The sequence below is a fragment of the Urocitellus parryii genome, chromosome 3, assembly GCF_045843805.1.
Source record: "Urocitellus parryii isolate mUroPar1 chromosome 3, mUroPar1.hap1, whole genome shotgun sequence".
In the NCBI taxonomy this organism is placed as follows: Eukaryota; Metazoa; Chordata; class Mammalia; order Rodentia; family Sciuridae; genus Urocitellus; species Urocitellus parryii.
This window is the reverse complement of record NC_135533.1, coordinates 202971578-202993368: the sequence shown is the minus strand read 5'-3', so window position 1 is coordinate 202993368 and position 21791 is coordinate 202971578. Positions and strand designations below refer to the sequence as shown.

Genomic DNA, 21791 nt, shown 5'->3' with positions numbered 1-21791 from the left:
GAAAAATACAGATCAAAACTACAGTGATATTCTTAGGCCAGTCAGGATGACCATTTTAAAAAAGCAAAAAAATAAATAAATAAATACTGTAAGGATGCGGATTAAAATGAACCCTTATACACTGTCAGGTGGGGAAGTAAATTTGTAAAGCCACTGTGGGAAACAGGATAAATATTACTCAAAAAGCTAAAAATGGAACTACCATTTGATCGAGCTATCCCATTCCTGGGTATATATATAAAGGAATTGAAGTCAGCAAACAAAAGAGATCCCTCCAAACCCATGTTTATTGCAGAAATATTCACTATTTCCAAAATTTGGGATCAGTTTAGGTGTCTATTAACAGATGAATAGATAAAGAAATATACAGACACAAATGGAGTATTATTTAGCCATAAAGAAAAATAAAATCATGTCATGTGTAGAAAAATGGATGGTACAAAAGGTCATCATGTTAAGCAAAATAAGCCAGACACAGGAAGGCATGTATTTCATGTTTTCTCTCATATGTGAAAACTTTAAAAAAAAAAATTGAATGATTACCTGGAAGTAGAAGAGAGATTCATAGGGAAGGGAAAATGGGTGGAGTGACAGAGAGGAAGAGAAGGACAAGGGTGGGGACTAGGAAGGTTGGATGAAAAGAAAGCACAATATATGCCTCTGTGGAAATGTCACAGAGAAACCCATGAACCTTACAATTAAATGAATCACAATTTTAAGAAGCAGACACAAAAATAGGCAGCAAGAGAAATGTTGACATTAAATATTAACTTTATAAGATTTGAACATGGGGAGGAAAAAAAAAAGAGGAGCCAGATGTAACATCACATGCCTGCAATCCCAGTGGCCCAGGAGGTTGAGGCAGGAGGATCACAGATTAGAGACCAGCCTCAGCTACTTAGCAAGACCCTGTCTCAAAACAAAAACTAAAAAAAAAAGGTGATACTATAATCCTAATGGCCTGGGAGGCTGAGGCAAGAGGATCGTGAATTCTAGGCCAGCCTCAGCAATGTAGTGAAGCCCTGAGCAACTCAGTGAGACCCTGCCTCAAAATAAAATATAAAAAAAGGGCTGAGGATGTGGCTCAGTGGTACCTCTGGGTTCAATCCCCAGTATGAGACAGAAAGGAAGAAAGAAGTTGAAAGAATGAATCTTAATTCTTAATAATATGGGAAAAGAGCCTTTTAAGACAGTCAAAAATTTTGGTTAATATCTCCAAACGTTTTTCCATTTTCTAATTTGTCTTAACTCAAATTTGGTATCCTGTATTTTGTAGAAATAATTTTTCCCAACTTTCTCATTTATTAATATAAACTTCTTCCTACTGTTCCTAGATATATAAACAATTTCATATGAATAGTATTAAATATTGTTTATCCTTCATATTGTTTAAATGTATCTTTTCACATTTTTTTAATATTTCATCAGTTCTACTTCATCACTAGGTTTTTAATTTTTTTTCATTTTATTCCATTAAATACTTATTATAACTTACATTATATTTATTATTATATGTTACTTGCATTTAGCCTAGTTTTTGATTTTTTAGAATATATTCCCAGGTTTGAAATCTAGCACTTAGGTTGTCAGGGAATCTTCTCCTACTCAAGTGGAGTACAAATTTGCAGTCATGTCAGGTGTGGTGGAGCACGCCTGTAATCCCAGTGACTCAGGAGGCTGAGGCAGGAGGATCTCGAGTTCAGAGCCAGACTCAGCAAAAGCTGGGAGCTAAGAAACTCAGTAAGACCCTGTCTCTAAATAAAAGACAATGTAGGGCTGGGGATGTGGCTCAGTGGTTGAGTGCCCTGGTAAACCACCACCGCCCCCCCAAAAAAGAAAAAGAAATTTGCAGTTACTGTATTTCCCCCCTCACAACACTAAATCAAAGCTGTACAAAAGTTTAGTATGGAGCATTTTCATTCTTCAATGCTACAAAGTTAGAATTATTTATAAAAATATTGCTCATCTTTAGCCAGGCACAGTAGTGCATGCCTATAATCCCAGCAACCTGGGAGGCTGAGGCAGGAGGATCAAGAATTCAAAGTCAGCCTCAGCAAAAGGAGGGAGCTAAGCAGTTCAGTGAGACCCTGTCTCTAAATAAAATACAAAATAGGGCTGGGGATGTGGCTCAGTGATTGAGTGCCACTAGGTTCAATCCCCAGTGTGTGTGTGTGTGTGTGTGTGTGTGTGTATTTAACTAATTATTTTTGAAGTATATTAAAATTCCTTAATAAAATGTTCAAAAGTATTATGTAATGGGCAGCAAAGTTAATCTATGATTAAACTAGTTTTTGGTGTTCCGTATGTGCTGAAAAAATAAGATATAATACCTAGATTTAATATATGTCTGTTATTTCAAACTTATTTATTGTATTGTTCAACTTCTTGAATCTTCAAAATTCTTCATGAGCTTCATCTCACAACAGTCATAAAAAAGACTGTTGAAATTTTTCACTATGATCAAGGAATTTACTCCATGATTCTGTAAAATATTCTTTGGAAACTTCAAAGCAGCCATTACTTCCAATCCCAAAATACGGAATCAAAGCTTCATCCCTCATGCCTTGTCCTCAGCCCCTCCATGCAGTGAATGGTTCCACTACAGATTTGTTTCCCAAATTCAGAAAATATGATCCACTCAGATGCTTCTTTTTAAATAGTAGTTGAGATAATTACTTAACACAGAAAATTCCATCTTTAAATGCTTCTGAAAACCCAATGATCCAACTTACTGCTCTTGTATTTATAAGTTACAAATTGAATTATAATTAAAAACCAATTAATATGCTTAATGTGCTCTCTTGACCCCACCCAGGTCATTCTGTCAATCACTACTGGGAAATATTTGAAATATACCACTCTTCCATATTCTAGAACACCATATGTTTCAAATGACAAACTCTCTTCTTAGCATTTCAGATAAAATAGCAAAACCTGATGTTTGATATCCTGCAGTATCTCCTCAGTTCCATCCTAGACACTAGTCATTCTTCCCATTTTCTTAACTGATACTCTGTTTGACTTTTACATTTCATGAAACTCTTCGTACATTTCTGGGCCCGGTTAATTCCAGGACAATTTTCGCTAATTGGTTTAAAGTTCAATACTCATAAGCTTTGCATTGTCTCCAAATTAACCTCACAGGTTGACCACAAAATTTCTCAGTTGGAATATGGGAAAACAGGGAAATTATGAAAAACATTTTGCAAAACATCTAGTCTGGAAATGGGCTCCTACTCTATGACACCTCTTGTGACAGCAGATTCAGTTTTCTGTTTACTTTCTGTCCATCATCTGGCTGGGCCCTTGTTGTGCTTAGACCTCTGAAGGAAAGAAGAATTGAATGGTGCCATTGAAAAAGAAAAGATAAACCGGGCATGGTGGCACACACCTGTAAGCCCAGCAGCTCGGAAGGCTGAGGCAGGAGGATCTTGAGTTCAAAACCAGGCTCAGCAAATTAGTGAGGCTCTACACAGCTTAGCAAGACCCTGTCTCTAATAAAAAATATATATATAAAAAAAAAAGGGCTTGGGGTGTGGCTCAGTGGTTAAGCACCCTGGGTTCAATCCCTGGTACAAACGAAAAAGTAATAAAGGAAAGATAAAAAGCATGTAAAATCTAGAGCTACTTGGATCATTTAGAGGATAGCATACTCCCTCCGCAGCAGGTAAAGATGAGCCTGGATATCCTGGGGTCACGGCTCCTGAGAACAAAGGGGCTGACTGTAGGAAAGCAAGCAGTGATCAAGGCAGAGCTGTTCACCAGCCACCAACCTGGATCATTTAAACGAGCCAAAAATAGTGAGAAAATGCAAGAGAGAGTGTAAAATGATACAAAGGTGCCCACCAGGACAAGGATGCTTTGAGTGATTCTAGTCTCAGGGGAGGATCTTGGGGAGAGGGTGGTGCTGTGGAGATGTCGGACCTGCCGCTTGTGCCTGTACAGGATGAGAACTATGAAGCCACTAGTCCAGACCATCAGTCCCAGACACAAAACATCATAGGAAGACAAGAGTGCTATAAGTAGCACACCCGTGACTCTGTTATCAATTACTGCAGAACAGTATCCATAATCTATTTTATTAGTGGTGTTTTTGCTGTTCCACTTGCCAACATACATAGGAACACTGATGTTCAACAGCATGTTTAGCATCCAGCACAGGATGTTGGAGGGCCCCATGTATCTGGAAGCTTGCGGTTTCATCTCCGCCCACCTGAAGTTCCTGGGGCTGATGGTGATGGCCTGGAAGATACTCAAGAGGCAGGTGATGCCGGTGCCCACACCCCTGCCGACTCTGTGAACATAGAAAACAAGTTTGCATCCAGTATCACTGAGGAAATGCGTTGCCCCAAAAGCAGACATGGTCTGTGGGACTCCTTTACAGAATATGACCAAGAAGTTAGCCAAGGTCAAGTGCTTGAGAATCAAATCCTTGGGCCTTACAGGACATCTGGTGAGATAAAGGAAATTATGGCAGAGAAGAAAGAAATTCCCCAGGAATCCAATTATGGTCTGCGATAAGAAGACCATTCCTATCACCAAATCACCGGAGGCCATGGCAGTTTCCAAGAATTGATGGTTCCATTCGCTGAGGGGATCCTGCACGGAAAACATGAGGTCTCTTTTATTCCGTCGACCCAGATCCATTATTGTCCCCTACCTTTGTTTCCAATCAATAATTTCGTATCATATTCCTTTCTCTAAGTGATTTGCTATTAGAAGAAAAACATAAAGAATACTATTATAACATTTTATGCAACAAGCACAGTAATCTTTTAATACTTTACATATAACTTTTACAACAATTTTATGAAGTAAACACTTGATCATTCTCAGTTAATAAGTGAGAAGATCTTAGGCAAGAAAAGTTGAATAACTTTTCCAAAGTCCCCTCCTTATAGAGTCAATCAGGAGCTGACAATTTACTTAACCCAGTATGTTCTCCTAAAACTCTACATACATTCTATGATTTAGTGTATCTTGTCAATATTTTAAATAATGGTTGTACTTTTTTTTTTTTTTTTTACTAATGTGTTTGACAATTTTCCACTTAAATCTTTTTTTTTGTTTTGTTTTGTTTTGTAGCTGGGGATTGACCCCAGGGCCTTTTGCATGCAAGACAAGCACTCTACCAGCTGAGTTATGTCCCCAGCTATCCACTTTAATCTAAAAGCTTCATTTATAGAAAAGCACCTCCTAAAATAATTCCAAAGAGGACACAGAGTCTGTGTACTTAGTAAAACCCTAAAGAAATACTTATATCAGATGAAAGGGAATTGATTGAATGTGCCACTCATTCTGTGTTGGAATTAAAGGAAGAGAATCTTTTCCATCTTAACCATGTATGCTAAGCAATGGTACATGGAACATGAATAGGGTGATACATGCTTATAGAAGGGAGGCTAAATTACCATTAATTATAGAGAAAATTAATATTTGTTTATGAATGGAAAAATATCAAATAAAATGAATTCAATTTCACAATTATTAAACATTCTGAAACACAACTGTATTGTGCAAAAGGGATATTGGTAGGGGAAATTATTTCCTGAATCAATTTAAATAACATTAAGATGAATATTGAGTCTGTGAATGGCATCAGAACATTTTTTGAAATCATAGAAAATATCATAAAATAATGAAATTTTGAAAATTGCCTAAATCCATAGTTTTTCCTCAGGGAAAAAAAAAAAACTAAATCATGAAGTTAACTAACTTTCCTTAAATGCTTCTTCCTGACTTCAATAATGAACAAAGTCCAATAATGAACAAAGTCTAAATGTAATCTGCAGATGTTAGATATTTTCTGTTGCTGCATAACCACTGTTTCTATGAAGTGATTATATTGCTTACTATTTCTAAACAGAAGTACATCCATCAGCTACATCTTACACATTATCACAGGCATGGAAGTACTTACTGGAGAAAAACTTGGACCAACTGAAAATGTTCTTGACTCCTGTAAAGCAGATAGAAGAGCTAGCAGATGACATTCCGAATTACATGAGAAAAATCTTAAAAGCCCACATTCTATGGCTTCATCAATCAAAATCCAACAATGAAGAATGAGTTGAATAAAATTAAAAGCACTTAGGAAATTTTTTGATTTTGGTCCACCATTCCTTCTCCCCAGGTTCAGCCCAGGAGAAGTAATTACTCTCCCTTTCCTCCATGACTTTGGTACCATTCAGTTTATAGTGCAGAAGACTCCTCTTTTCAAACAACAGCTCTTACTGTGTCTTCTGATGCCCTTGCTTTCTTTGTAGACCATGCTTCCCAGGACAAAATACAAAATACTCACCTGACTCCTTCCTGCTGCCAGGCTGGTGGGCTCCAGGCATTGATCAGGACGGCCAGAGAGTGTGTGCAGGGAGACAGGCAGGTGTGGGATATGGGTCTGTGATCCTCTGACCTCATCTCCCCACAGGACTGCAATTATCATTCCCCCTGTACCAACACTGACAGCAGACACTGGGAACTCAAGTTAATTCTGAAAAACTTTGGCCCAGTTTCCAATTACTAAAAAACAATTATAACTTTCTAGAGAGCCTCTCCAGAGATCTGAGAATGGCCCTTCTAATCAAATATCCCCTGGAGAAAACAGAAACTCTCCTGGAGAGAGCAGGAAATGCTGAGGTCTGAGACTGGAGGGACCCGGCACCTGTGTCTTAGGGGATTTTGTGCTTTTCCCAAGATGCTCTTCTGCTGAAACTCAATCTGTGTTGATCTGCATGTTCCTGAAACAAGACAATCATCTAATTACGAACAGAGAAATGGTGAAAGAATTACAGATCTGTTTCACTCATCTTGGGAAAGCTTTTGGTATAAAGAATTGAACCCAGGGGCACTGTGCCACTGAGCCCCATCCCCAGTTCTTTTTTTTTTTTCTTTTAGTTGTAGATGGACACAATATCTTTATTTGTTTATTTTTATGTGGTGCTGGGGATCGAACCCAGGGTCTCACCCATACAAGGCAAGCGCTCTACCACTGAGCTACAGCCTCAGCCACCCCAGTTCTTTTAATTTTTTTTTTTTTTTATTCTGAGACAGGATCTCTCTACATTGTTGAGGGTCTCACTAAGTTGCTGAGGCTGGTCTTGAACTTGTGATACTCCTGTCTCAGCCTCCTTAGTTGATGGAATTACAGGCTTGGACCGCCACACCTGGTTTATATAATTTTTTTTTTCTTCTGAACAGCATGGCTTTATTTAATTTATTTTTGTATATGGCGCTAAGAATCGAACCCAGTGCCTCATGAGCGCTAGGCAAGCACTCTGCTGCTGAGCCCCAGCCCTAGCCCTAAATTTTAATTTCATAACAACTTTTATTTTGATTTATACAGCCATTAAGACAAAAGAAGAAAACTTTTAGAAACATTGTGATTTTGTTGACAGATTTTTTTTCTGGTTTCCTATAGAACATTATAGTGGCTACTGTCTGTCCAGTATCCTTAAGTTTCATTTTATTACTGTTCTGAAATTCCTCTCCCACTTTTCTATGGGTTTCATAAAAATCTCTATTTTCAAGCCTGGCTTCCACTTCTTTTTTTTTTTTTTTTAATCTTAATTTTATTTATTTATTTACTTATTTTTATGTGGTGCTGAGGCTCCTTCATGTGCTAGGCAAGTGCTCTACTGCTGAGCCATAACCCTAGCCCTGGCTTTTACTTCTTAATAGAAATAAGGAAAATGGAAAATGGAAGGCTGGGGTGGTGGCTCAGTGGTAGAGCACTCACCTGGCACGTGTGAGGCCCTGGCTTCCACTCTCAGCACGGCATAAAAATAAATAAATAAAGATTCATTCACAAATAAACATATAAAATTTATATGAAATATATAAAATAATATATATGAAATATACTATGAAAAAAGAAAATGGAAAATGCTTACACTTCATGTATTCAAGCTAGATTATATATAGGCCCAAATATAAAACCAGAAAACTAGGAACCATTTCCCCAAAGCTGTTGTCTTTGGGAACTCGCCACCCAGCCACCAGCCCTCTATGAGGGGCTCTGATCCCCACCAGAACAGAGGGCTCCTCCAATTAGGTTGCTCATTCCCATCAGCACTGAAATTCCTGTGCTACTTGTCACCATCAATCAAGATGGGTCCCCACACTTGCCCTCAAGCTCGGGTCAAAGAAAAGGCTCCCGCACTGCTGCCCTTGGGAACATTTCCTACTTCAGATGATGTCATTCTAATTTATCAACAGTAGTGTGGGCCTGAGGAGGTGGTGGCGCCATCATTAAATGAGATATGTATATGCAGGAATCAGTTCCCTTAAGTACGGCAGCACAAAGGTTTGTTGATAAGCCCTGGGATGGAATTTCCAGTAAAGAAAGACAAAATTTCTGCATTGGAGGTTATAATGCTTCATGTCTTCATCTCCCAGGAGTACACAATGGCAAGATTATTCTATAAGAGTGTGATTTTTATCGACAGCTTTTATTATACTTTTGCAATACTAAACTATATCACCTCTTGTTAATTGGAGGTTTTGTTTTGTTTTTGGTTGGGGGGTACCAGGGATTGAACCCAGGGACACTCAACCCCTGAGTCACATCCCCAGCCTTATTTTGTATTTTATTTAGAGACAGGATCTCACTGAGTTGCTTAGCGCCTCCCTGTTGCTGAGGCTGGCTTTGAAATTACCATCCTCTTGCCTCAGCCTCCTGATCTCTGGGATTACAGGAGTGTGCCACTGCACCTGACTTAATTGGAGGTTTTTAAAAATGGGATCCAAATGCATGGGGCATCCCATGCTGATTTGGAATGGTGAGAGTTTGTGCACCCCAAAGTGGGTAGATTTATATTCATAAGTACTATAGGTAAGGTAAAAATAATTGTGAGGTTTTTAGAAATTTTTCTAATTCCAATTGAACCATGACAGAGATTTGATGAGTGGGACTTTCTAGAGAAGTGATTCTGGAGCATGATCAGCAAGGTGGTTTCCTCTGTCCTCTATAGTCTAATTTTAAAAGGTTTTGAATCTTAATAATGTCCAGGCAATATAGGTAGCATTATTTCATCTTATACATCTTGACATATAGTTCATTTTTAGTCTTTGCAATTCCAAATGAATACCAACAATCTATATAGACACAAGACTCTATATGGTGGCTCATTACTGTTCTCATTTGGAATATTTATTTTATATTTTCTTTCTTTATTCTCCCACCTCCTTTATTTTATCCAGTACTGGGATTTGAGCACAGAGCCTCACTAGGCCAGCACTCTACCATTGAGCTACACCTGCAACCCTCTTATGGGTTTTGAAGGGGACTGTCGGGACTTTTTAAAATCTGGTATCAATCTGTTTTCTAGTTTCTAAGCTATTTACAATATTGAAAGAGGCAAGGAAGATTTCATCTGTGGGCTTCCATCTGTGGTAGCTGATAATCTGGGCAGTTTTCTTTGTCACTAATATCCTCTTGAGTAAAAGCCAAATGATGAATCAGAGCGTAGACACAGTTCCCCATTCCAAGGTGGTTTTTTCAACCAGTTAGGGGAGCTCTAGAGTTAGGACATTCACAAACAGAATTAAAAGTTACTTGAGTAAAATCAACATCCATAGGGAGGCCAAATTTTTATTTAAAATGCCTTGAAAATAGTTGTAACATTCCCAAAATGGACTCATTAAGATTCCTGTGTACAATCTTGAATTTTATTGTGGTCTAAGCCCTTAGGAAATGCTTCAAGGATACGTTTGTAGAGATGTTTGGCCCATCTTTGTGCTAGTTCCCAGAACTGGCTGTCTGTATCTCAGGGTGAATCCAGTCAGGCTAAGCCTCCAGGGTGGAGTCTGCCCTTTCACAGATAAGGGTGAGAATCAACTGGTGTCTGTCAGAAAAACTCAGCAGGAGGCCTGGATTGCCAGCCACATGGCCTTGTCAGCAACCTGGTGAGGTCTATGGAAATTTCTTGACAGTTGCCTAGAGGTTACACAGGAGTCTTGGAGTTTAGCTGGGTCATTAGGTGGGTTTTATCCTAAAGGCACAGGTTGTAACAGGACCCAATTGAGTGTGGCGAGAAGGGAAGAGTTTGGAAATAAAGGTTGTTCAGTCAGAGAAAGAGGAAAAGGAAGGGGAAATGGTAGGAAAGGAGGCGAAGACTCTGCGACAGAAGGTGTCTGGATCTTGTTGGTCTTTTTATCTTTTTATTTCATTTTTGCAGTTCTGGGATTGAACCCATGACTCAGCACATGCAGAGAATACACTGTACCACTGAGCTACATCCCCAACCCTTATCCTCTTTTAATGGCTTATTTTCAAAAGTTGGCTTCTAGACAATATACTGTAGTGAGGTAAATTTTGAATCTTTTTTTTTTTTTTTTCGGTTCCGGGGATGAACCCAGGGCATTTAACCACTGAGCCACATCCCCAGCCCTTTTATTTTTTACATTTTATTTAGAGACAGGGTCTCACTGAGTTACTTAGAGCCTGGCTAAATTGCTGAGGCTGGCTTGGAACTCATGATCCTCCTGCCTCAGGCTCCCGAGCTGCTGGGATTACAGGCATGCACCACTGTGCATGGCTCAATTTTGAATATTGAATGCAATTTAACAAACACTTTGAAGTACCAGTTGAAGGATGGATTCCATCCAGATTAATGTTGTTGCCACAGTTTTCTAGTTTACTTCTAAGGAAGATAAGTTTGAGGAGTTCAAAAGTTCTTGGATGAAACAACAAATGACCCTTGGTATCATTTGCCCATTAGTTTTAAAATTTTCACAAAAAGGGGCCATGATGTTTAAATAGATAGCCATCTGGAATCTCTGAAGGGACACCGTCTTTGACTACCTTAGAATCTAGGGATCTTATTTCTTTTCTTTAAAAAGAGGCCCATAGAATAAAGCAGAATAAAGGAATTATAAAACAACATCCCAAATAAAATGAGAGAACTCAAACAAAAAGAGGGATTTCAAAATCCAAGAGGATTTCATGGAGGTGGAAGGGTGAAGGACCTCCTGGATGTTGGAGCACCAAGGGCTCCTCAAGTGGGGACCGCACACAATTCAAGGGGCCTTCGTGTTTTCCAAGGTGATCCTACTTGGGATCCCACTTTTGATCCATTTTTTTTTTTTTCAGTCTAAAAGTTAACAGAAAGAAGGTTCTCCAGAACATAAGATCGTAATTGGAAATAGCAATGGCATGCTGGTTTGTCCGTGCCACTCAAAGCAGCAGCAAATCCTGGTAAAATCAGAACAAAAGGGGATTTTGAGAGATGAAGAGGAGTTGATAAAACATGCTTACATCAAAGCTCATTTGTCTTAGGAACACATGGAGCATTGGTGTTATTTCTTAAAAATAAAAATATATATTTGTAGTTGGACACAATACCTTTATTTTATTTATTTATTTTTATGCGGTGCTGAGGATCGAACCCAGCACCTTGCACTGCACGTGCTAGGCAAGCGCTCTACCACTGAGCCCCAGCCCCAGCCCTGGTGCTATTTCTTTTAACAGATGTGGACATTTCTGGTGTTATAGGGATCTATCCTGCTTTCATCAAAAGGCAGTAATGAATGCCATAGTCTTTAAACAACAAATCGCCTCTGAGGGACAGATGTTCTGCCGTAGACAGGAGGGTTAAAAAAAAAAAAAAAAAAGATGGGGCTGGGGATATGGCTCAAGCGGTAGCCGCTCACCTGGCGTGTGTGCGACCCGGGTTCGATCCTCAGCACCACATGCAAACAAAGATGTTGTGTCCGCCGAGAACTAGAAAATAAATATTGAAAAATTCTCTCTCTCCCACACTCTCTCTCAAAAAAAAAAAAAAAAGACAGCCCCCAAATATTATGAAATGCAAAACTTGTCAACCATGTCTGAGGCAATGCCTGTCCTTTTATCCGGGTACCTGTCACACCAGCCGAAATCTCCCAGCAAGTGCAAAAGATGCTACTACTTCTGGTCTTCTTCAGCCCTACCTTTTCTTTCCTTTTTTTTGGGGGGGGAGGGGTTGGGGTACCAAGAATTGAACTCAGAGGCACTCAGACACTGAGCCACATCCCCAGGCCTATTTTGTATTTTATTTAGAGACAGGGTCTCTTTGAGTTGCTTAGCACCTCACCATTGCTGAGGCTGGCTTTGAACTCGCAATCCTCCTGCCTCAGCCTCCTGAGCCGCTGGGATGACAGGCGTGTGCCACCGTGTCCAATGTCCTGCCTTTCCTTATGACTATGGGAGTATGTTTCTTGAGGTTAATCAGAAAATCTTTCTTTGTCACTATCTTGGAAGCAAATTTCTGACAAATACAAAGAATCAGTCCAGACTTGAGTGCAGCTCAGTCTAGAACGTCTACTGGTGTCCCTCCCAGCCCATCATCTAAAGAAGATGCTGTGTCTCATATCGAAGGATGCTTATACTGTGTATATATATGCATATGGATAGACATGTATGTATATATAGCTTTCATTTTCAAAAGAAATGTGACATCTTCTTCCTATATTGGTTGGGGTATAGATTAAGAGTTTCCCAGCTTGAAGTAGCCTGTCTCAATATCTTTATTTAATTGGTCCCTCCCAGGACTATTCACAGACTCTTACCACATCTAGATATAGATGGGGGACAGAAGACCCTCAGATGATCTAAAATCAGGCAAGTTCGAAACTGAACAAATGGGAAGCATTTCTGTTTTAGCTAGCTCTTCGTTGCTGTGACCAAAATATCCAATAAGAACAATTTAGAGGAAGGAAAGTTCATTGCGGGCTCATGGTTTCAGAGGTCTCATTCTATAGATGGCCAACTGCATTGCTCTGGGCCCAGGATGAAGCAGCACTTCCTGGGGAAAGGGCCCAGCAGAAGAGAGCAGCTCAGCTCATGGTGGGGTCAGAAAGCAGAAGGAGAGAAGGGAAGGGATCACAGGCAAGGGGCACCCTTCCAGGGCAAGCCCCTAGTGACCCACTTCATCCAGCCACACCTGACCTGCCTCCATTACCACTCAGTCATTCCACTCAAACTAGGATGGACTGATTAGGTTACAGTTCTCATGAGCCAATCATTTTACCTCTGATTAGTCCTGCATTAACAGGAGCTTTGGGGGGGGACACCTCATATCCAAACCATAATAATTGCTGAAACAACATCTGGCTGTTCCCAAGTTTCAAATGGAGAAAGGAGGTCAGCCTAGGTCACCAAGCTTTTTGCTGATGTCGATGACATCTCACATGGTAATACGCTCACATGGGAACATACTGGGGACCTGGAAACCAACTGAAAACAATTGACAATGTAGTGAGCCTGCAGGAATCTCTTACATCCAACAACAGTCAAAGAGGCTCGGGTTCAAAGGTTAAATGTCCCTTTTTCCTGTGTGGAAACCCGAGGCATGAGGGAGCAAACCCATTGGGAAGTTTCAGTCCCCAATAAACAGAATCCACATGCCCTTTTTAATTTTATATGCATATGGATAGACATGTATGTATATATAGACATTTTTTACTACTGTTGCTTTCATCTTACAGTATATTTATGTTTTATTCCATTTTTGAAATTTGTATTTCATTAGCCCACTATTTGAATTTCCAAGGCTTTGTTTTTCTTTTTTCTAAGAGAAAGAGAGAGAGAAAGAGAGAGAGAATTTATTTATTTATTTAGTTAGTTTTCGGCGGACACAACATCTTTGTATGTGGTGCTGCGGATCGAACCCTGGCCGCACACATGCCAGGCGAGCATGCTACCGCTTAAGCCACATCCTCAGCCCTATTATTGGATTTTTTAATGCTAATTCTCATTTCCATTCCTGGTATAAATGGTAATTGATTATTATAATATAATTTTTTAGATATTTATTTATTTTTTTGTTTTAGGTGGACACAATATATTTATTTTTTATGTGATGCTGAGGATCGAACTCAGTGCCTTGCACATGCCAGGCCAGCACACTACTACTTGAGCCACATCCTCAGCTCATAATATAATATTTTAGTGTGTTAACACATGGTTTCTAATATTTAAAATTATTACTTTGAGGTCTGGGGTTGTGGCTCAGTGGTAGAGGGCTTGCCTAGCACAGGTGAGGCATGGGTTTGATCCTCGGCACCATATAAAATTAATAAATAAAATAAAGTTATTGTGTGCTGGGATTGTGGCTCAGAGGTAGAGCACCTGCCTAGCATGCGTGAGGCACTGGATTGGATTCTCAGCACCATACAAAGTAAAATAAAAACATGTGTCCACCTATAACTAAAAAAATAATAAATAAATAAATAAATAAATGTATTGTGTCCATCTACAATTAAAATTTTTTTAATTATACTTTGATGTTTATATACTTTTTTTTTTTTTGGTGTGTTCTATATGGTTGAATCCAGACAAAATTCTCACCCTTCTATAATCTTCTTAAAGCTATTGGGAAGATTGAGTATTTTATAACTCCTGAATGATTTAATTATCATTGGTTTTTCAATAAGTTTATAAATAGAACTTCTCTCTGGACTCTTTGAACTTGGTTTCATTTTTCCTGTGGATATCATTCAATTTATAATTTCTGTCTCTATGGGGTAAATGCTGACAAAATGTATATTCTTAGAATGTGTGTCATTCTAAGATATTAATGTGCATAAGATTGTAAAATTTTCTTCCTGCTTACTTCTATCAATATTTGACTTCAAATTCTTCTTTGCACTGTAACTTGACATATCTTCTCAAGCTCTTGTGTGATCTCATCTCTCTACTTGTATTTAAATGACAGTTTAACTCAAGAATCTGGGGACTAAAGAGAATGAGAGTTTGAGATGGCCACCTCGGGAAAGCAGCAAATGACACATCTGATTTGCTGTGAGTCCCTCGTGTCTCAGACTGCAGTATTTTCTGCTCTCTCCTTGTGAGACCCTGATTGCCCTCAGGGATCACTGACAAGAAGAGCTTCTCTCAAACACTCTCATCTCTCTGGAGATGTTCAGGAGAATGTGACAATTGTTTCTGGTAATTGGTAATGGGGACTAAGTGTTCCAAAATATCTTAACTTCCCTGGTGTGTACTGTCAGTGTTAGTTCAGGTAGAATGATAATTGCGGATCTGGGGGAAGGTGAGGTCCCAGGACCACACACTTATATCCAGACTGGGCAGCCTCCCTCCGCACACTCACTGGACGCCCTGACTCTTACCCTGCGCCCAACTGCCTGGCAACAGTAAGTCAGGTGAGCATATTTTGTTTGGTTTGCAAGGCAGAATCTGCAAGGAAGTAAGTGTGTCGGGAAGCAAAGTAACTGCAGTATTTGGAAAGGGGGTTCTTTTAGGCTAGAAACTGAGCCAAAGCCACACAGGAGGGAGGAAATTATTACTGAGTCACAGGCTGAACTTCTGGAGAAGAAATGGAAGCCTAAGACCAAAAGCCTGTCCCAAACTGCTCCAAATTTAATTTAATGTAATACCTGCTACTTGTTAGTGGATTTTTATTTACTTATTTAGTGTCCATTTATGCGGGCCTATTTCTGATCTTTCAATTTTTTTTTCTACTTTTAGTTGTAGATGGACACAACACCTTTATTTATTTTTAGGTGGTGCTGAGGATCGAACCCAGTGCCTCACATGTGCTAGGCAAGTGCTCAGCTATAACCCAGCCCTTGTTATTGGATTTTAATGCATGAAACTGTGATATGTTTTACTAAAGTTCTCTAAAATAACTTGGATGGCTGGGAATATAGTTCAGTTGGTAGAGTGCTTGCCTCTCATGCATAAGTCCCAGAGTTCAATCCCCAGCACCACATAAAAAATAAAAAAAAAATTAATAACTTGGAAATTTAATTTATTAGCTGTTATTTCTTTTGAGAATCAGTGGCAATATTTCACAGATTAGCAAAATTACTTCTACAATACTTTCATGCCTATGATAATATATATGGTGTAGCAGATTGAAGTAGCTTATTATGCCAATAAATAGTAAGTATGGAGTGTTAATCCATTCTGGGCACATAATATATTAAATAGAGGCAGTGCTAGTGTGGTTAAGAAAATATTTGGTACCTGTGGGTTATATTTAGAATGTTTTTCTTTTTGAAGACAGGGAAGCAACATTCAAGTAAAAGTAATAGTTTTTAGTATTGCATTATATTGTAATATTTTTTCTGGCTTCAAAAATTTTTTGAATGTCATTCCCAGACTCACTACTCATTTACAAACTTTTAAATTATATTTGGTAAATAAGTTCCCTTAACACCTATTTTCTTTTGCATAAAATTCCTAAGTTTTAATATAATTAACAATGCTAATTTTGAAATAATTTGAGTGTTTTTTAATTCACAAATATTCATTTTCTCTCTAATGAATGGTAATTTAGTTTCTCCTCTGCAATATATAACCTTTTACTCATTTTTCATATCCCTTTGCTTAGCACAAAATTGGGTACTTTTCTTTTGAGGTGCTGGTGATCAAACCCAGAGTCTAGTGCATGTCAGGAAAGCCCTAGCATTGAGCTATACCCTGTCCCCTACACTTCTTCTTTTTTTTAAATTTGTTCTAATTAGTTATACATGACTGTAGAATGCTTTTTCCTACACTTCTTGATTAAGAGAAAGAATGTCTCTCTCTTTTTAAATCCAACTTGGAATAATTTGCACACTCACTAAATTTCACTTGATCTTTCTTTTAGAATTAGCTGTAATCAGGACACATATTTTAATTGGATCTTTCAACCATTGTGGGTAATATTTACCTATATAAGAAGCAATTTGAACTAAATAAAAAATTGCCACAATCACAATTTTTGTACATAAGCTATAAGCACTCTTGTAAAAACTGGCACAATGTACAAAGGCTTGAAAAATTGTTTGAAAGATTTAAAAAGCATAACTACATCAGAGGTTTAGACACACAGTAGTTAAGTACATTGTCTATTCCTAGCTCTGCCTCTTATAAGGAGGTGACTTTAGAAATGTCATTCAGCTTTCCTGTGCCTAAGATCTCTTCACCTGTAAAGTGGGAATAATAAAGTCATAGAATTGTTATGGTTTTAAATATTTTGGGGTTTCAATGGACCTTTATTTTATTTATTTATATGCAGTGCTGAGAATTGAACCCAGTGCCTCACACTTGCTAGGCAAGTGCTCTACTAACTGAGCTACAACCCCAGCCCTAGAATTGTTATTAAAGATACATGGAAAGCACTAATATAATACACTAATACTGGAGATATATATATGTTTCTCTTTTTACAGAAAAACACTCGGCAAAAAAAAAATTATGTTTTAATAAGAAAATTATGGGCACCTGGTCGTAGTAGCGCATGCCTGTGGTCCCAGCTGAGGCAAGAGGATCACAAGTTGTTCAAGGCCAGCCTGGGCAACTTAGCAAAACTCTGTTTCAAAATAAAAATAAATAACAAGGACTGGGGGCGAAGCTCAGTCATAGAACACCCCTAAGTTAAATCCCCAGTGCTATAAAAGGAAAAGAAAAAAAAAGAAAATGAAATTTATAGGTTGAAACAATGATAATTGGACAATAGTAGATTTCAGCTGCTGCAGTAAAACAGACTTCACATTTCCATTCAGGACCATCTTGCTGTGAGTGGGAATATCATTCACTGAAAAACGACACATGACCTCCAGTGACTCAGTTATAGGAGTGATCTTCTTAACCCAGACGGTTGTAGGATTCCTGGGGAATGTTTTCCTTCTTTGCCATTATAGTTTACTTTACTTCACCACATGCAAATTAAGGTCCACAGATTTGATTCTCCAGCATCTGACTGTGGCCAACTCCTTGGTCCTGCTCTCTAAAGGAGTCCCTCAGACAATGGCTGCTTTTGGATTGAAACATTTCCTCTGTGATACCGGATGCAAAGTTGTGTTCTTTGTTCACAGAGTTAGCAGAGGTGTGTGTATTGGCAGCATCTGCCTCTTGAATGTCTTCCAGGCCATCATGATCAGCCCCATGACCAAGTGGCCAAAGTTGAAACTGAAAGCTTCCAGATACATTGGGCCCTTCAACAACCTGTGCTGGGTCCTAAACGTGCTCTTGAACAGTATGGTTCTTATTCATGTGACTGGGAAGTGGAATAGCAAAAATAACACATGGAAAAAGGATTTAGAATATTGTTCTGCGGGAGTTGGTAACATTACAAGAAGATCACTATACATAGTGGTGTTATTATCTTATGATGTTTTGTGTGTGGGACTGATGACCTGGGCCAGTGCCTTCATGGTTTCCACCCTATACAGGCACAAGAAGCAGGTCCAACATATTCATAGGACCAACCTCTCCCCCAGATCCTCTCCAGAGTCCAGAGTCACCAAAAACATCCTTGTTCTGGTGGGCATCTTTGTATCATTTTACACCTTCTCCTCTATCTTTGCATCATTTGTAAGTATTTTTCATAATCCCAGTCGGTGGCTGACAATCATCTCTGCACTATTCAGTGCTTGTTTCCCTGCAATCAGTCCCTTTGTTCTCATGAGCCACAAATCCAGGATATCCAGGCTCCATTAGGGAAAAGACAAACGTTGCCCTAAGCTGCTCAGCCAGCTCCACGTTCTATCTGGTTTGTATCTTTTTTGCAGTCTGTTTTTCTTTCCTTGTAGAGGTTTAGCACTGTAAGGAGCAGTAACAAAACAGAGTAACTAACAGATCAAATCTCTGCCTGCATAGGATCTATCATGCATTGGGAACCACAGTAACAGATTAAGGGTTTTGTAAAGTGCTTTTAGAGTTTTCATTTCATTAAATGTTGCAATTGCTGGGAATTTGTTGAAAGAAGAACAAGGCCTCTAATAATTTGGAAACAATGCAAACCTGATATGAGAATGTAACTTTAAGCCAATGAATTAAAAATGCCCTTAGCACAGAAGTATAAGAATTCTTTAATAAAATGGAAAAGCCTACATAACAGCCAATTGGAAAGTGAGAAGAAAAAACAGTGATTCTGTAGCAAATGACCTCGGAGAGAGCTGAAGGACTAATGTATCAGTCATTGCAAATACCGAAGAACTGCAAGGTGTGATGGCGCATGTCTGTAATCCCAGCGGCTCAGGAGGCTGAGACAGGAGGATCCCAAGTTCAAAACCAGCCTCAGCAATGGCAAGGCGCTAAGCAACTCAGTGAGACCCTGTCTCTAAATAAAATACACTCTATTTGTATTTTATTTAGAGACAGGATCTCACTGAGTTGCTTAGTGCCTCATTTTTGCTGAGGCTGGCTTTGAACTTTCAATCTTCCTGTCTCAGCCTCCGGAGCCAGTGGGATTACACTGGCTCAGTGGATTTCTTCTTGATCAAAGACCTTTTTCTGCAGTATTCTTGCAGTGAAAGAAATCAATCTCCATATAATCTGTAAATTCTGTTGTATTTTAATAATATCTATTATTTATCCCTAAGTTGCTACTTTACTCTGTTCTTACCTCATTGTTTTTATTTGTTTACCCTTTTTTTACTTGTTCTTTTTAGATGAACAACAGTAGAGTGAGTGTATTTTGACATATTATACATACATGGAATATAACTTATTGTAATTAGCATCCCGTTCTTGTGGTTGTACATGATGTGGAGTTTCACCTCATTGTTTTTCAATCATATATACTTAGGGGAAACTTATTTTTATTTGGGTAATACAACTCTAGAAAAACAGGATTAATATTGACTACTAAAAATAACACTGAGTTGTGTATATTTTCTAATTATAGTATTTATATAGAACATAAAATATATTCATTTACAAACGAATATAAATATTTACAAAACATTTTCTTGGGGCTGGGGATGTGGCTCAAGTGGTAGCGCGCTTTGCCTGGCATGCGTGCGGCCGGGGTTCGACCCTCAGCACCACATACCAACAAAGATGTTGTGTCCACAAAGATGTTGTGTCCACAAAGATGTTGTAATAACTGAAAAATAAATATTAAAAAAAAAAAACATTGTCTTGAAAAATGTAGTTTGACAAAATTTCAATTTGAATAAAATATGAGTCTTTTCAGTAAACCATTTATCTCATTGCTAATGAATAACAATTCAAACTTTCTGTGAAAGAAATAAAAGTTCCACACTCTTTGGTGAATCCCAGGAAGTAGTGTTATTATTGTTATCTTAAAGAATCAAACATGAGGAGCTGAGGAGACAGCTCAGTTGGTAGAGTGCTTGCTTCACATGCACAAGGCCCTGCGTTCAATCCCCAACACCACCAGGAAAAAAAAAAAAAGAGTCAAACATGAAGAGGTTCCTTGCTGCACCCAGGATGTGGAAGTGAAAGAGGTCCACCTGTGAGGAAGGGCCAGCCTGGACCCACTGACCTCAGTGCTCCCTCCACTCTCCAATACAGTCCAGTTGGGTGGATGCAACCTGGTAGCTCAGCAGGCCTGAGTGGAGAGGAGGTGGTGCTTTAGGACCAAGGCCCACTCCTGGGAAAGGGACAATTGGTATGAATCTTGGCCTCCTGGAAGGTTTGCAAAAGTACCTTGTGTTGTGGTGATTCCCATAGATGTTTAGCATCTCTCCTTGATTTGAGCAACTAGAACTTTTCTCCTTCTGGTTTTGTTTGTTTTGTTACCAGAGATTAAACTCAGGAGCACTGGACCACTGAGCCACACCCCAGCCCTAGTTTGTATTTTATTTAGAGATAGGGTCTCACTGAGTTGCTTAGTGCCTTACTGTTGCTGAGGCTGACTTTGACTTGCAATCCTCCTGTCTCAGTTTCCCAAACTGCTGGGATTACAGGCATGCACCACCGCACCCTTTTTATTTTGAGACAGGGTCTCACTAAATTGCTGAGACTGGCCTTGAATTTGGGATCCTCCTGCCTTAGACTCCACAGTGGCTGGGATTACAGATGTAACCACCACAACCATGCTGGCCCTCCTTCAGTTCTTGAGCCAGGGAAATTAATTCCTCCATCAGCATCAAATTAGTGCTCTTCGAATAATTCTTTAAGCATCTATAAGGCGGGATATATTTAAAGGCTTTTTTTGGTATCCTGTCATTCTCTAGGGATGACTCAATCTCTGCATACTCCTTTTTAGCAGCACTAAAGTTCTCAATAAATTGGTAATTTTTAAAGTCTGTGCAGGCTGTGTTTCTGCAAGCTGCTTTTCACATCAACTTCTAATAGGCTGAACAAGTATGAATAAAAATAACAGACCCACCAAGAAACAAATGACTCGTGGACCTACCAGGCCATAAAAATTAAGTTGTGGATTCAGGTTATGGGGCAGCAGCTCCAGCACCCTTTCACTCAGCTTGCCAAATTTGGGTCAGCCTAAACCAAAGCTCCATAGAGGACCACAGCCCTCCATGCCTCTGCCCAGGAACCCTGAATCCACCAACAGCAGCAACCTCAGGGTGCATGCAATATTCTATCTGGAACCCAATCCAATTTGAATTGGTCAGTTAAATGGTTGGTAGTCGGGGGAGATTTGGAAAATTAAACATGCCTGTGTCCATTATTACTTAACAATCATTCTTATTTAACTCATTCCTACTAGCTTCTTATCAATATATGATCAAAATACAGTGAAATGTGCCAATCATAAGTACATGAGTTGACAATTTTTAAAACTTTATACCTCTCTGTAGTATCCACAATCTTTATCAACATATAAAACATATCCATTAACAAAGAAAGTACTCTTTTTTTTTTATCAGTACCCACTGACTCTGACCTTATGCAGGTTTGATTTCTATTAATATAAGTGACTTTGACCAGTTCTTGAAACTTATAGAATGGAATGAATCACAATGTACATTTTTGATGTCTGTCCTTTTTTGTTCAAAATAGTGTTTTTCATGTGCATCTGTGTTTGTCTGTGTTAAGTGCCTAAGTGCCTAAGATGTGACACTGTATAAATATGTCACAGATTATTTGATGG

The 21791-nt window shown here is 38.9% G+C and overlaps 2 protein-coding genes across 2 annotated transcripts; one reads left to right on the top strand and one right to left on the bottom strand.

The window, feature by feature from the left end:
* Positions 1 to 3633: 3633 nt before the first annotated feature.
* LOC113183548 (vomeronasal type-1 receptor 3-like) lies at positions 3634 to 4557 on the bottom strand. Its single transcript, XM_026389873.1, has one exon. It carries the CDS (start codon positions 4555 to 4557, stop codon positions 3634 to 3636), a length of 924 nt encoding a protein of 307 aa, XP_026245658.1.
* Positions 4558 to 17536: 12979 nt separating this feature from the next.
* Positions 17537 to 18427, top strand: LOC113183547 (vomeronasal type-1 receptor 3-like). Its single transcript, XM_026389872.2, has one exon. It carries the CDS (start codon positions 17537 to 17539, stop codon positions 18425 to 18427), a length of 891 nt encoding a protein of 296 aa, XP_026245657.2.
* Positions 18428 to 21791: the final 3364 nt, after the last annotated feature.

What these genes read in the sequence shown, in the direction of transcription:
- LOC113183547 (XM_026389872.2), top strand. Translation starts at nt 17,537, where the DNA reads ATGACCTCCAGTGACTCAGTTATAGGAGTGATCTTCTTAACCCAGACG.
- LOC113183548 (XM_026389873.1), bottom strand. Translation starts at nt 4,557, where the DNA reads ATGGCCTCCGGTGATTTGGTGATAGGAATGGTCTTCTTATCGCAGACC.